Source organism: Heterocephalus glaber, unplaced genomic scaffold (assembly GCF_053883595.1).
Source record: "Heterocephalus glaber isolate CG9 unplaced genomic scaffold, H.glaber_assembly_v1.0 deba00001610, whole genome shotgun sequence".
Taxonomy (NCBI): domain Eukaryota; kingdom Metazoa; phylum Chordata; class Mammalia; order Rodentia; family Bathyergidae; genus Heterocephalus; species Heterocephalus glaber.
The window spans coordinates 38607644-38622732 of record NW_028258381.1 but is presented as its reverse complement, the minus strand read 5'-3'; the positions used below and the strand labels follow the sequence as shown (position 1 = coordinate 38622732).

General features: G+C 41.5%; 1 protein-coding gene and 1 pseudogene across 2 annotated transcripts in view; one reads left to right on the top strand and one right to left on the bottom strand.

The window, feature by feature from the left end:
- Nucleotides 1–15089, top strand: part of Ccz1 (CCZ1 vacuolar protein trafficking and biogenesis associated) — a 50824-nt gene that overhangs the window by 10832 nt on the left and 24903 nt on the right. For both annotated transcript variants that reach the window (XM_087195872.1, XM_004840464.3), the window contains 2 exons: nucleotides 8843–8926; nucleotides 10809–10984. In XM_087195872.1, coding sequence (XP_087051998.1) covers nucleotides 8843–8926; nucleotides 10809–10984 — 260 coding nt within the window. The remainder of the gene's footprint in view (nucleotides 1–8842; nucleotides 8927–10808; nucleotides 10985–15089) is intronic.
- LOC106008980 (DET1 homolog pseudogene) lies at nucleotides 11873–14529 on the bottom strand (annotated as a pseudogene).

The window sequence follows — 15089 nt, the reverse complement described above, 5'->3', positions numbered from 1 at the left end:
GTTCCCTTTCAAGGATGTAGAGTCCTTTGTCGCCCTTAATCAATGTTGGTTTGAAATCCACTTGATCTGCAAAGAGGATAGCTACTCCTGCTTTTTTTCAGGTTCCTGTCGCATGCAGTATTGTTTTCCACCCTTTAACTTTCAGTCTGTGAGTTTCTTTTTGAGTTAAGTGTGTTTCTTGTATGCAGCATATTGTTGGATCTTGCTTCTTGACCCATTGTGCCAGTCTATTTCTTTTGATTGGTGAATTGAGACATTGATGGTTATAACTGATACATATTGACTTATCATTGTCATGACTTTTTTTTGTTGTTGGATTCTCCCCCTTTATGTTTAATTTCTTGTCATGCCAGATGGATTCATTCTGCTGGGCTTCCTGGGGTTGTGATCCTTGTTGTTTTTTACCAGGGTATTGTCTAAAATTTTTTGGAGTGCCGGTTTGGTATTCATGAAGTTCCTAAGGTGCTCTTTGTCATGAAAGTATCTTACTTCTCCATCAATTTTGAAAGATAGTTTTTCAGGGTACATCAATCTGGGTTGGAGGCTGTTTTCCTTTAGGGCTTGAAATGCATCACTCCAAGCTCTTCTTGCCTTGAGGGTTTGTGTTGAGAAGTCTGCTGTGATTTTGATGAACTTTCCTTTGTATGTGATTTGTTTCTTTTCTCTAACTGCTTGTAGAATTTTTTTTCTTTTGGGTTTCTGAAATCTTAACTATTATATGCCTGTGTGTAGTGGGGTTTTTTTGTTTTTTTGTTTTTGCTTAAATTCTTTTATTGGTACATTTTAAGTATACAATACGTTTACATTTATCATTGGGTGCTTGTACCTGTACATGATGTTTCTTGGTTCTTACTTTTTCCCTATTACCTGTGCACCCTTCACCCCCTCCACCCTTCCCTATTTACATAGACTTCATTCCCATTTTTTTCTTTTCTCTTAATTTTTCTTTTCCATTCTTTCTTTTCCCATCTTCTCCCACCACCCCTACCCCATTGGACCTTTTCCTATTTCAAAGTATCAATTATTAGTTATTAATCCTTTTAATCCTTATTTGCACTTTCAGTTTCTCACACTACAGAAACTATTTGGTATTTACACATATGTGTCCTATTCATTTCACTTCAGAGTATGGCCTCAATATGCATCCATTTAGCTATCAATGACGCTAGTTTCTCATTCTTTATGGCTGAGTACTACTCCATTTTATTAAAAAAGCACATCTTCTCTATCCAGTTTCCAGTTGATGGGCACTTGGGCTGTTTCCAAGCTTTAGCTATTACACACGGTGCCGCTATAAACATGGGTGCACATATATTGCTGCGGTAAGATTCTTTTAATTCTTTTGGGAAGATACCCAGCAGGGGAATAGCTGAGTCAAATAGGACCTCCAGCCCTAGTTCTTTGAGGTATCTCCACACTGATTTCCATAGTGGTTGTACCAGTCTGCACTCCCACCGACAATGGAGGAGGGTTCCTTTCTCTCCACACCCCTGCCAGTATTTGTTATTGGTTGATTTCTTGATAGCAGCCATTCTTTCTGGGGTGAGGTGGAATCTCAGTGTTGTTTACATCTGCATCTCTTGAATGACCAGTGATTGTTGAGCATTTTTTCATACATTTATTTGCTGCTTTTACTTCTTTGAGAAATGTCTGTTCATTTCAGATGCCATTTTTGAATTGGGTCTTTGAATTTGGGGGGGTCTGATTTTTTGCAGTTCTTTATATATTCTAGATAGTAGCCCTTTGTCTGAGTTATAGCTGCTAAAACCTTTTTCCCACATTGTAGGTTGTCTGTTAGCTCTGTTGGTGGTTTCTCTTGCAGTGCAGAAGTTTTTTAATAAGATGAAATCCCAGTTGTTGATTCTTTCTGCTAGTTCCCGTGCTATTGAGGTTTTGTTCATAAAGTCTTTTCCTATGCCAATATCTTCAAGAGTTCTACCTAACTTATCTTCCAGCAAGTTTTGTGTTCCTGTCCTAATATGTAGATCTTTAATCCACTTTGATCTTAGTTCAGTGCATGGTGATAGACATGGGTCTAGTTTTAATCTCTGGCGGTTGAAATCCAGTTTTTCCAACACCATTTATTAAATGAGCTATCTTTCCTCCAATGATGGTGGTTGGCTCCTTTGTCAAAGATGAGGTGGCTGAGTATGTCTGAAGTTGTTTCTGCATCTTCTAATCTATTCCACTGATACTTGGATCTGTTTCTTTGCCAGTATGATGATGTTTTTATCACAGTAGCTTTGTAGTATAGCTTCAGGTTGGGGATTGTGATACCCGCAGCCATGTCTTTGTTGCCCAGAATTGCTTTTGCTATTTTAGGTCTCTCCTGGTTCCAGATGAATTTTTGGATTGTTTTCTCTAGTTCTGTGAAGTATATTGTTAGAATTTCAATCAGCATTGCATTAAATCTATATATTAGTTTTAGAAGTATGGCCATTTTCACTATATTGGTTCTTCCTACCCAGGAACAAGGGATGTCTTTCCATTTTCTTATATCCTCCTTGATCTCCTTTTTCAGGGTGCTGTAGTTTTCAGTGTAGAGGTCTTTTGCTTCCTTTGTTAGATTGATTCCTAGATATTTCATTTTTTTGGATGCTATTGTAAAAGGAATTGTTTCCTGAATTTCTCTCTCAGTGAGCCTGTTATTTGTGTATAAGAAGGCTATTATTTTTTGAGTGTTGACCTTATATCCAGCTACTCTACTGAATCTGTCAATTAAGTCTAGAAGTCTTTTGGTAGAGTTTTTTGGGTCTTCTATGTGAAGTATCATATCATCATCAAATAATGACAGTTTAACTTCTTCCTTTCCTATCTTTATTCCTTTTATTTTTTTCTCTTCTAATTGCTGTGGCTAATGTTTCCAGAACTATATTGAACAGGAGTGGTGATAGTGGGCATTCTTGTCTTGTTCCTGATTTTAGCATGAAAGTTTTCAGTTTTTGACCATTTAGTATGATGTTCGCTGTTGGTTTTTCATAGATAGCCTTAATCAGGTTGAAATAAAGACCTTCTATTCCAATTTTCTGTGGCGTTTTTATCATGAATGGGTGTTGGATTTTGTCAAATGCCTGTTCTGCATCTATTGAGATGATCATATGGTTTTTGTCCTTGACTCTGTTAATATAGTGTATTACATTTATTGATTTACAAATATTGAACCATCCTTGCATCCCTGGGATAAATCCAACTTGGTCAGGGTGTATGATCTTCTTGATGACCCTCTGTATTCTGTTTGCCAGTATCTTGTTGAGGATTTTTGCATCTATGTTCTTTAGGGAAATTGGCCTGTAGTTATCTTTTTGGGTTGGGTCTTTCCCTAGTTTTGGAATCAAAGTAACACTTGCTTCTAAGAATGAATTTGGAAACCTTGATTCCCTTTTAATTTCCTTGATGAGCTTAAAGAGTAATGGAGTTACTTCTTTAAATGTCTTGTAGAATTCAGCAGTGAAGCCATCAGGACCTGGGCTTTTCTTTGTTGGTAAATTTTTTATTACATTTTCAGTTTCCCTCATTGTTTAGAATTGGGTGTTTAGAATTTCTATATCTTGTTCACTTAACTTTGGCAATTCATATGTATCTAAGAATCTGTCCATTTCTTCTGTGTTTTCCATTTTATTAGAGTACAGGTTCTCGAAGTAGGTATTGATGATCCTCTGCATTTCTGCTGGGTCTGTTGTGACGTCCCCTTTTTCATTCTTAATTGCATGGATTTGAGTCTTTCCTTTTTTTTGATAAGGTTGGCTAAAGGTTTATTGATTTTATTCTTTCAAAAACCAACTCTTTGATTCATTAATTTTTTTGTATAGTTTTCTTAGTCTCCATTGCATTGATTTCTGCTCTGATCTTTATAATTTCCTCTCTTGTGCGAGCTTTGGGTTTGTTATTCTCTTATTTTTCTAGGAGTTTGAGGTTCTGCATTAGGTTATTTATCAGAGTTCTCTCTGTTTTCCTAATATGGGCATTCACTACTATGACTTTTCCGTGTAGAGCTGCTTTCATTGTGTCCCATAGATTCCTGTATGGTGTACTGGCATTATCATTTACTTGTAGAAGCTATCTAATTTCTTCTTTAATTTCCTCTGTGACCCATTGGTTGTTCAGGAGGGTGTTAGTCAATTTCCAGGTGTTTGTGGGAGTTTTGCAGTTTCTCATGTTATTGATCTCCAATTTTATTGCACTATGGTCTGATAATATACAGAGGGTAATTTCAATTCTTTTACATTGACTTAGACATGTCCTGTAAGGTAGCATGTGATCTATTTTGGAGAATGACCCATGTGCAGCTGAAAAGAATGTGTATTCTGATTTTGTGGGGTGGAACACTCTGTAAATATCTATTAAGTCCATTTGTTCAGTAGCTTGGTTCAGTTCTAGAATTTCATTGTTAATTTTTTGTCTAGATGATCTGTCTATTTGTGATAGTGGGGTGTTGAGGCCCCCACTACAATTGTATTAGTGCTTATTTGGTTTTTCATGTCCATTAATATTTGTTTTGTATAGTTGGCGGCATTCGTATTTAGTGCATAGATATTTAGGATTGTCATCTCTTCCTCTTGGATTGTTCCCTTCACAAGGATATAGTGACTATCTTTGTCTCTCTTAATTAGTTTTTGTTGAAATCTACTTTGTCTGCAAATAAGATTGCTACACCTGCTTTTTTCTGGGTTCCTGTCAAGTGGAGAGCCGTTTCCATCCTTTTACTTTCAGTCCATGAATTTCTTTTTTAGTTAGGTGTGTTTCTTGTATACAGCACGTTGCTGGGTTTTGCTTCTTAATCCATTCTGTCAGTCTACTTTTTTTTTTTTTTTTTTTGGTACTGGGGATCAAGCAAACTCAGGTCCTTGCGCTTGCACAGCAGGCAGCGAAACCACTGAGCTAAGTCCCCGGCCCTTAGTCTACTTCTTTTGATTGGTGAATTGAGACCATTAACATTAATAGTTACAATTGATAGATATTGACTCATCCTTGTCATGATGTTTTACTGTTCTTGGCTCTTCTTTCTTTTTCCCCCTTGCCCTTTAGTTTCTTACCTTGCTTTGTGGCTTCCCTCTGTTGAGCCTTATGGAGCTGTGACCTTCATTGCCTTTTTCTAGAATACTGCTTAGAATTGTTTGGAGGCTGGTTTGGTGTTCATGCAATTTCTCAGGTGTTCTTTGTCATGGAAGTATCTGATTTCCCCATCGATTTTGAAAGATAATTTTTCAGGATACAACAGTCGAGGTTGGAAGTTATTGTCTTTCAGGGCTCAAAATACTTCACTCCAGGCTCTCCTTGATTTGAGGTTTTGTGTTGAGAAGTCTGCCGTGATTCTGATGGGCTTTCCTTTATAGGTGATTTGTTTCTTTTCTCTAACTGCCTGTAAGATTTTGTTCTTCTGTTGGGTTTCTGGGATCTTGACTATTATATGTCTAGGTGTAGATTTGTTTTGATCGTGGCTAGTTGGAGTTCTATATGTCTCACTTATCTGTATGTCCAATTCTCCACCTCTGTCTAGGGAGTTTTCTACTAGTCTGTGAACAGTTTTTTTTATGTCAATTGTACTTTCTCCTGTTTTTTCATGGAATCCTATCAGTCTTATATTATTCTTGTTTGCATCATCTAGCAGCTGCTGAATTGATTTCTCATGGTCTCTTACTATTTTTAAGAAATCTCTGTTTTCATGGTCCTTTATCGCAATCCTGTCTTCTATATCTGATATTCTATCTTCAGATTCTCTTAGTCTGCTCTGTATGCTTTCAGTGGAGTTTTTAATCTCCTGAATATCTGTTTGAATCTGTTTCATTGATTTCATTTCTTTCTTATGTTGGGCTATCATGGTTTCCATTTCTTCCTTATGCTGGGCATTCATGGCTTCCAGCATGTTTCTGAGCTCATCTATTTTTTAATCAGTTTCTATTCCAGAGCCTCTAATCGTGTCTTTAACTCTGCTCACCATCTCTGTAGTTATCTGGGAGATTATTTCTGTTTTGAATTTTTCTAGAGCCTCATTCATCTGTTTTGTTACTTCCTGTGCTATCAGTTCAGGGTGTCCAGGTGGTTGATTATCAGACTTTTCCACCTCATTTCGCCCAGAATTTGCCTTTTGTGGGGTGGAAGTCTCAGTTTGTGACTTGCTTAAATGTCTTCCCATTTTTGTTTTTGGTACTGTCCTTGGTTTAGTTCCTGGGTTGATATTTTAAAGTTGCTTATTGTAAGTATCTTTGTTGATGTATTTAGAATCCTTATGGAATGATTGCTTCTCAGAGGTGTCTTCCAGAAATAGCTGGTCTTTAGGTTTTGAGTCTCTAATGTTTCTGAGGCTATCTCATTTTCATTATACCTGGAAGGACAACTGATTAGATCAATCACAACACCTCAGCCCAAGTGATACAATCAGCAACACCAAACCATCAAATACATCTTAGAGAATGACAATTTGTGGTAGTTATTAATCTATCACCTTTAAAAATGAAGGGCCTCCTTCAGGGTATGTCTCTGCTGTCACAATAGACAACGTGGGCAGCAGTGTGCAGTTACAAGTCAATGAGTCTCAGTAAGCTAGTCACAGACCCATGAGATTCAGGCAGATTTCTGGCTGCAAATTCCAAGTTGAGCTCCCTGTCCTTCTGCAGGGTTGAACTCTGCAAGGTTCTACTGCAGGTTTCATCTGCCTTTCCCCTGAAGAAAGTCCAGGTTCCAATGGGAGGTGATGATCCCTCCAACTTACCAAGCACAGTGGTCTGTTGTGCCTTTATTGCAGAGATTCTCTTCACTTTTCCAGTGGGCTTGGTTTCATCACGGAGCCTGAGAGAGGCCCTCTCTCTGTTGTTCACTTCTGCAGCTCAGGACAATGGCTTTTATGTCCCCCTGTTCCTCTGCAGTGTGGAACCAAGTAGCTGCACAGCCAAAAGGCCAGAGGTGCGGGGGGGGGGGGGGGGGTGCTGTTGTTGGAGGCACCCATGCAGCCAAGCTGGTGGCTGGTGGGCATGTCCCGGGGGGTCCTCCTCACTCTGTCTTGGTCGGAAGCTGGTGGAGCAAGATGGAGGAATCAGGTCCCAGTCAGCCTGCAACTGCTCAGCCCCACTCGGCCCTGCTTGGCCCCACTCAGCCAAGCTGGCGGCTGGTGGGCATGTCTGGGGGGGGGGGGTCTTCTTCACCCTGTCTTGGTCACAAGCTGGTGGAGCAAGCTGGAGGAATCATGTGTAGATTTTTTTGATCAAGGCTAATTGGAATCCTATATGCCTCCCTTATCTGTATGTCAAGTTCTTTTCCCCTGCTTGGGAAGTTTTCTGCCATCACTTCTGTGAATAGTTTTTTTATGTCATCTGCACTCTTTCCTGTTTCTTCATTATCTCCGATCAGTCTTATGTTATTCTTCTTTGCATCATTTAGCAGCTGCTGGACTGTTTCTCACGGTCCCTTACTATTTTAAAGAAAGTTTTCTTTTCCTGGTCACTAATTGCAATCTTATCTTCTATATCTGAAATTCTGTCCTCTCATTGACTCATTCTGATTCGTAGACTTTTGAGGGAGTTTTTAATCTCCTGGAAATCTGTTTGCATCTGTTTTATGGATTCCATTTGTTGCCTATGTTGGGATTCCATCATGTTCCTCACCTCCTATATCTTTTATCTGTGTCCTCTCTAGATTTATTAATCATGTCTTGCACTATGGGCACAATCTCTGCTGTTATCTTAGAAATTATTTCTGATTACGTTTTTTCCAGATCCTCTTTTGTTGCTAGTTCAGGGAGTCCAGGTGATTGAGTGTCAGATTGTTCCATCTCATTGCCCTCTGAGGTTGCCTTAGGTGATGTGGAAGTCTGGTTTTGAGACTTGTTTTCATGTCTTCTCATTTCAATGTGTTTGGGGGCTGCTGCTGGCACCTGCGCGGCTCACCTCCTCAGCACTGGAGGTGGTGGTTCAATGGCCTGGAAGGATCCTCCTCTGTGCTGGGGGCAGCTCTCTTCCTCACTGCTGAGGGTGGTGGTATGGCGGCCTGGAAGCGGCATGACATTATTTTTGACTTTGCTCCAGTTCCCCATTTACAGGGCTGAAAATTGCTTTAAAATAATTCTTAGGCTACAAAATTCCTGTGTATCTGTTTTAGGAGAGAAAGCAATGGGGCCTTTGAAACAGGTAGTGAAGTTTGTGTGCAATAATTTATTCCATAAGTACTGAACCCCCTTCTCTTCTCCTGGTCTTGTACTGGGAAAAATATCTGTTTGTGAACAAGTGAGTCCTTAAGTGATTGTTACTTTAGATATTAGTTGACATTTTTAAAAACTAGCTGAGTGTGATGGCAAAGCCCTGCAGTCCTAGTTATTTGGGGGGCTGGGGCAGTAGGATTGCTTGAGCCGGGGAATTCAAGACCAGCCTGAGCAGCATAGCAAGACTCTGTCTCAAATAAATTTGCTGAGGGGCCAGAGAGTTAGCTCAGTGGTTTTTGCCACCTGCTGCGCAAGCGCAAGGACCAGAGTTTGATCCCCGGTACCAGAAAATAAATAAATCAAAAGTAAGTGAGTAAATAAATAAATAAATAAATTTGTTGAGAACAACTAGTGGTTTCTTAAAAATGACAGTCTCACTTAACAGTGTGATTATTGGCGTAATTTCATTTATAACTTGAGCTTCCTCATGTAATATAGAAAACTATTTGAAAAGAAGGGGAAGTTAATAACCTGAATTAAGTAACTGTGCTGAGGTTTAGGGTCAGGTGTTAACCCTTAACAATATATAAGAAAGTTTGTATCTCTTAGATTGGCCGTGACTTCTGAAGGGTTGATAGGAAGAACTTGTTTCACTAAGTAATAGAGAGACATAGGAAATTTATTTCCTTCCCCAATGTTTTACACCATTAGCTTTTTAATGGGACATTTCTGAAAGCCATGGAAGGTGGAGGCGTCAAGCTCCTGAAAGAAAGATTAGAGAAATTCTTCCATCGGGTAAGTATTTTGAGTTTTATTTATAACTTGTATCATTCGAATAGATCTTTAGATAGATAGAAATGCAGACAGATTTGCTTTTTACAGACAAAAACCCAGAACTTGAACGTGGCAGAAAACCTAAGAGGCACAGTAGCAAAACCTGAGCAGTGAGGGGCCCCTTGGGCTTGTGCTTGGGAGTGCTCTCCCAGCCTTTTGTGTAGGAGCAGAAAAGCCTGCCTCTGCCCATGCCTGTGCCTCGGAGACATCTTTGGGGCTCAGCTTTGTTCTACCAGCGTCTGGCCTTGTGGCTCAAAAAGCAGATTCATGCTGCCAGGGATTTAGCTCAGTGGTTCCACCACCTGCCTCGCAAGCGCAAGGACCCGAGTTCGATCTCCGGTACCAAAAAAAAAAAAAAAACAGATTTATGCTGAGCATGGTGGTACACACCTGTAGTCCCAGCTACTTAGGAGGCTGAGGCAGGAAAACCACAAGTTGGAGGCCAGCGTGGGCAACTGAGTGAAATGCTGTCTCCAAAAGAAAATTTGCAAAAGAGCTGAGAATAGGGCCGGGCTTTTAGTTCAGTGGTTCTGGCGCCTGCCTAGCAAGCACAAGGCCCTGAGTTTGATCCCTGGTACCAAAAAAAAAAAAGGCTGAGGGTAGAGCTCAGTGCTAGAACATGTTGGATTCTACCCCTGATACCACACACACACACACACACACACACATGTGCGCGCGCGCATATTGACGGTGTGTTGAATTAGCAGATTGGCAAAATTTAAACAGTTATGACAGCTGTGCATTCTTGTGGACTGGTTATGTTCTCTAAAGAGGCACACTCTACTGACTCAAGGAAAAATACTTAGTTGTGATACATTAGTGTTATTTTTTTAATAAGAAATTTTTAATCTATGGTTTTGATATTTGTATATTTTTTAAATACATGTAAAACTATAAAATTTATTTTTTTATCTTTTGTTTGAGATAGAGTCTCCATATATAGTTCAGGTTGGCCTTGAACTCACTATGTAGTCCAGGCTGGCCCTGAACTTACAGCATTCCTTTTGCCTCAGCCTCCCAAAGTGCTAGGATTGCAGGCATGCACCACCACACCTGGCTTACAATTAATTTTTTTAGTAATCTTTTCCTTTCTAATGAACTGACCATTACATTTGTAAAGTTCTGAAATGACCAGCAGACCGTAGAAAGACATCCCTTTGGGCTTACATTAGTGTTTCGTGTTTTTTGTTTTTTGCCCCAGATCATGATGTCCCTAAATAGTTGATGTTCTCTTTTATTATAAATTGAATTCTGCATATCTGACCCTTACCTCTATCAAATTCAGTTTATCTTAAAAAAAATAATACTCTGTTTTCTCCCTAAAATGACTTTCATCTATTTTGAATTCAGTTTTTCTTTTTAAAATGCCTTTTGCATCTTTTTTGTTTTTATGAATTAATTTTCTTTGTTTCTTCACTTCAGTGACTGTAATTAGTCATTCCTGTACTATCTCCTGATTCCTGTTTTTGTCCTCTTTACTCTCCTGTTGATAGGTGCAACTGTCATCTACTCTAATATCCTTCAAGGTGGCCCTATCTGTCCATGGTGTTAATGTGTGGATCTCAGAGCCTAATCTGAGGAGCACTAATAGGAATATTTAACTACTTTAAAGAGATAAAGCATATACCGAGTGAATATTAACTAGTTAGGTGCAACCTTTGTTTTAAAATTGGTACAGATTTCAAATCCATAGATCCATAGATCACCTACTTGTTGGTTTTTATGCTGTCAGTATGCAACTGTACCATAAATATTAGTCTAAAATAACATTATTTTCCATTATTGATGAGCAGTACATTGAATGTATTATTGGTAACTTGTATACCTTATTTTTTCTTAACAGTATTTGCAAACACTACATTTGCAATCATGTGACCTACTTGACATTTTTGGTGGAATCAGCTTCTTCCCGTTGGATAAAATGACTTATTTGAAAATCCAGTCCTTTATTAATAGAATGGAGGAAAGCCTGAATATAGTCAAATACACTGCATTTCTCTATAATGATCAACTCATCTGGTAAGTATGCCCTGAGGCATGGCGCATAAGAGAGTGAAGTCAAGCGGGAGTATTTTGAAGGGAATTCATGGCAATGTGTCTTACTGGAATAATTTTTAAAACTTAAACATCCATTGTATATTTCAGTCATACCTCATATTGTAGAAAGCATCCTTTTTAATTTTTTTTTTTTTAAAAAGCTCAGTTTTTAAGAATATCCAGTATAGGGGGCCAGGGATGTTACTCAGTGGTGCCGCGCCTGTCTGGCAAGTTCAAGGTCCTGAGTTCGATTTTCAGTACTGGTTGTGGGGAGAATATCCAATATAACCATTGTTAAAATAAGAAATTATGGACTGTTATCAAACTATGTTTATGTCTTATAGTGGGAATAAAAACTTTAAAAAAATCAGTGTTGAAGAAGGAAAGATAAACTGTTAGTGAATACAGTCGTCTGTCTAAGGCCAAACTCTGGGGAAACACGAGTGAGCATAAGACTGGGGCGGAGGTGACCTCAGAGCGGCATGGCGGCCCAGCCCCGGCTGAGATGGAATCCTGAGACCCAGCAGGGACTGAGTGGCCAGTGGCCTTCTAGCAGCTCCTTTGAGATAACCTACTTTCTTAAATTAGGGGTGTGGCCATATTTTAGCACAAAAAACTGAGTTCAACTAATAGAAGAGGCATTACTAATTGCCCTGAAGCCCACCCCCACCTTTACTAAAATCCTGTAGCTCTGTTTTAGGAAGAGAAATGAGATAATGTAAAGAAATTTGAGTCTATTTAGTAAAGAACATAGTGAGTTTCCATGTAGAGTTTCATTTCCCATGAGGACAACATAACAAATTCCAATGCAAATCTGCTTTTTCATTTGTCACATTGTTTAATAGGCTGTGCAAGGTAGGAGGTAGACGCCTAGTCGTGCTTCCCCAGCACGGGTCTGCAGAGCGAGCAGCTGGCCCGCAGGCATCTCGGAGATGCCAGAGCACTGACAGTCTCCTGGTCACGGGGAGATGCAGCGTCAGTGGCCTGTGGCCTTGTCCGCACTGTCAGTGAAGGGCGGCTCAGAGTCTGGTCTCCAGGACGGCTCACGGTCCTGATGTGGGTGCGAATGAACTCTGGGAGTGACAAAGTGGGAAGGCCCAAGGTCCCCTCAAGCTCAGCAGCCTGTGCTGTGAGACCTTGACTCCACAGCGACCTGTTGCCCACTGCAGGGGGTCTTCTTCACATCGTCAGGTGTGTGAGTGGCGTCTACTAGAAGTGAGCAGCACACAGCTCCGTGGTCCGTCTGCCCTGCCAACGGGGAAAGGTTGGTCCCAGTGGCAGTAGCACATTCTGACAGGCAGCTGCTTGTTCCAAAGTTGGTATGTTTAAATATCACGAAAGATTTTATACTTCATGAGCAGAGTATGTATATTCCTCTTTCACTGCCTTTTTTTTCCCCCCGGAACTGGGTGTTGAACCCAGGGCCTTCATACAGAGATGCATTTGCAATTTTTTAAAAAAAATATTTAAGAGAATACCAAGGCTTTAATTTTTCTTATAAAGATAGCCCTGTTTGTTGGGCAAGTGGAGAGGACATACTCAACTCTTGTGAATAAACAAGATTTACCTGCCTCTGGTTACAAACCGTAATGCCAAGGACGTGAGATGAAGAGGGTGAAGGTGTAATGTTTTTATCTTCACAGCAATACAATGCTAAATAAACAAAAATTAAATGGATTAAATTAATGCTGGGCATTCCCACAGGGAAAAGGCAAGAGGACCTGCAATTGACTGATAGTATTGTTTACTACGGAAGTCCCATTAGGCCAAGCCCCCCCCCCCCCCCCCCCGGTACTGCAGCCTGGGATCCACAGGGTGGGGCTGGCAGTGGGCACTTCTGCCCCAGAGTGCACTGAGAAAAGAAATGGGTGAAGTCCTCCAAGGTCCGATAGCCTCGCTGTGGTGAGGCAGCTGCGGGCAGCATTGTCGCACGTGGAAGTTGACAGCATACTCCACATCAGTCCTCTGCACGGAAATGGCAAAGGGCTCAAAAGGGTGAAAGGTGAAAGCAGCAAGGCTTCACACTCTGTGTTTGGTGGGGCAGCCCAGTGACCCGGCCTGGCTCTCAAACGTGAGAGCAGGCCAGAGTCCTGGGATAGGATGGTTTCCACAGGTCTTGGGTTGCTCCATGACTGACACTGTTTGTCAGTATAGGTGAAGAGGGGCAAGTCCAGGTAGGGGCTGCCACTGAAGGGCTGCGTGCTGAGCGGGAGCTGACCCAGCAGCCTGCATACCGCCTCTGTGTGCCCTCCGTACTTGGGGTTTAGAATTCTGTCTTTGAACCAGTGCTGGATCTGCCTTGCAAAATTGTTGCTAGAGGCTGAGCGGGGAAACTGCACTTCCCTCTGCAGAGTAGCACAGTGGGATAGATCATAGAAGTTGTCAGAAAGCTCCAAAAGCTCATCCAGCATATTCTCAAACACAGCAGTCACTTCAGTTGTCACCATATCATACACCATTAGGATGCCTGAGATAGACCCGTGACCCGCAGTGTCACCACATCCTCACTGGTATACTTGATAAACACATGATTTTCGTCCGGAAGCTGCATTTTCCACATGCACAGCTGCCACAGCTGGTCACAGTACTAGAAGAAGCTCCTCTTGGCCGCTGCATTGCCATCCTGTTCTGCCGGTACCACAGATAAACCGGCAGCTGGTGTTTCGGGGAATTGATGAGCGGATGCCTGAAGGGGTTGGCCATGCCCAACTGACTGTCCCGCTGTACCTCAGGGAAGACAGCCGACACAGTGAGCAGTCATCCTCATAGCAGAAGCAGCCAGTGGTCCACATGTCAATGAAAGTGCCTTCAGGGGTCACCTGGAAGACATGGATGGTCTGCTGCTGCACAGACAAGATGGCCAGGGTGTTTTTGTACAAGTATAGCCCTTGGTTGTGCAACAGAACCACTATCATTTAAATGTGTGTGTATCCCACAAGCGGCCAGTGTGAAGGTCAGTGATATGCAGGGAGTAGTCCTGTAGTGGGGACCGTGGGTTTGGGGTGACTGACTCACTCTTCTGATACACCTCGTAGGAAAGAGTGCGGCTCATCCAGGAGATAGGCCACAGCGCCCACAATGACACACTCAGTCATTGGTGAGAAGGCCACACTCCTAGCTTCAGGTGCTCACCATTGGCCATGACATTGGTAATGTGCGGCAAGACAGGCATTGAAAGAGTGGCCCCGGATGTTGGCTGACCACTGATCATTGCCATTAGACAGGATCTCCCCTCGTGGCACTGAAGTGAGTCCTCTGCTGCCTGGAAGCCCTGCTATAGATTTTGAGGGCAGTCTAGTCAGAATAAAAAGCAATAAAGTAGTGTCCATCAGGTGAGAATTCACCTAGGAAACGAGGAGGCTTTTCAACGTTGACAGCTGTGAAGTGGGGAAGGACATTCTGGTGAAGCCCTCAGCCTGGTCCCAGTGGGTACCTGCCTTGCCTAAACTGATCCGCCAACATCCCAAGCAGTGACCATTATGGTTTTGGGTTCGTCAACGTTTGATGGTGGAAACATGATGATCCATTATCACACCTCTGGCAGGTCCTTCCTCAAGGGTCCGGGGTGAAGAACACCTAGCCTGTTCTGTGCATGCCTCCTTAGGCCTGCCCCCACCATGCCTTGGGTCCCCAGTGCCTGTGGCTCTTACCCCCTGCTTCCAAGTTTTGGTTTTTTTGAGACAGGATCTCCTTAAGTTACCCAAGCTGGGCTCAAATTTGCAGTTCTCCTGCCTCAGCCTCCCAGAGTGCTGGGATTACCGGTGTGGGCCACCATGCCTAGTTTTACATATTTGTTACATGATCTGCTTTAGCATAGACACATCTTTCTGTGCTAGTACATGACTGCAGCATGGCACATAGTAGGTATTCAGTGAATGCTGACAGTTCAAAACAAATAATGGTAGAAAATTATTTCAGAGTACTGTTTATGCATTAAAAAATGGATTCATTTTTTATAGCAGCCATTGCCCAGGTTAGATATTTATTGCTGGGGGTGGGGGTATGAATTTCCTGTCCTGAGCTTTTAGCCAATTTTTTCTTCTTAGTGTGTTGATTTACCTTTCAGGAATTAACACTTTTGTGAATG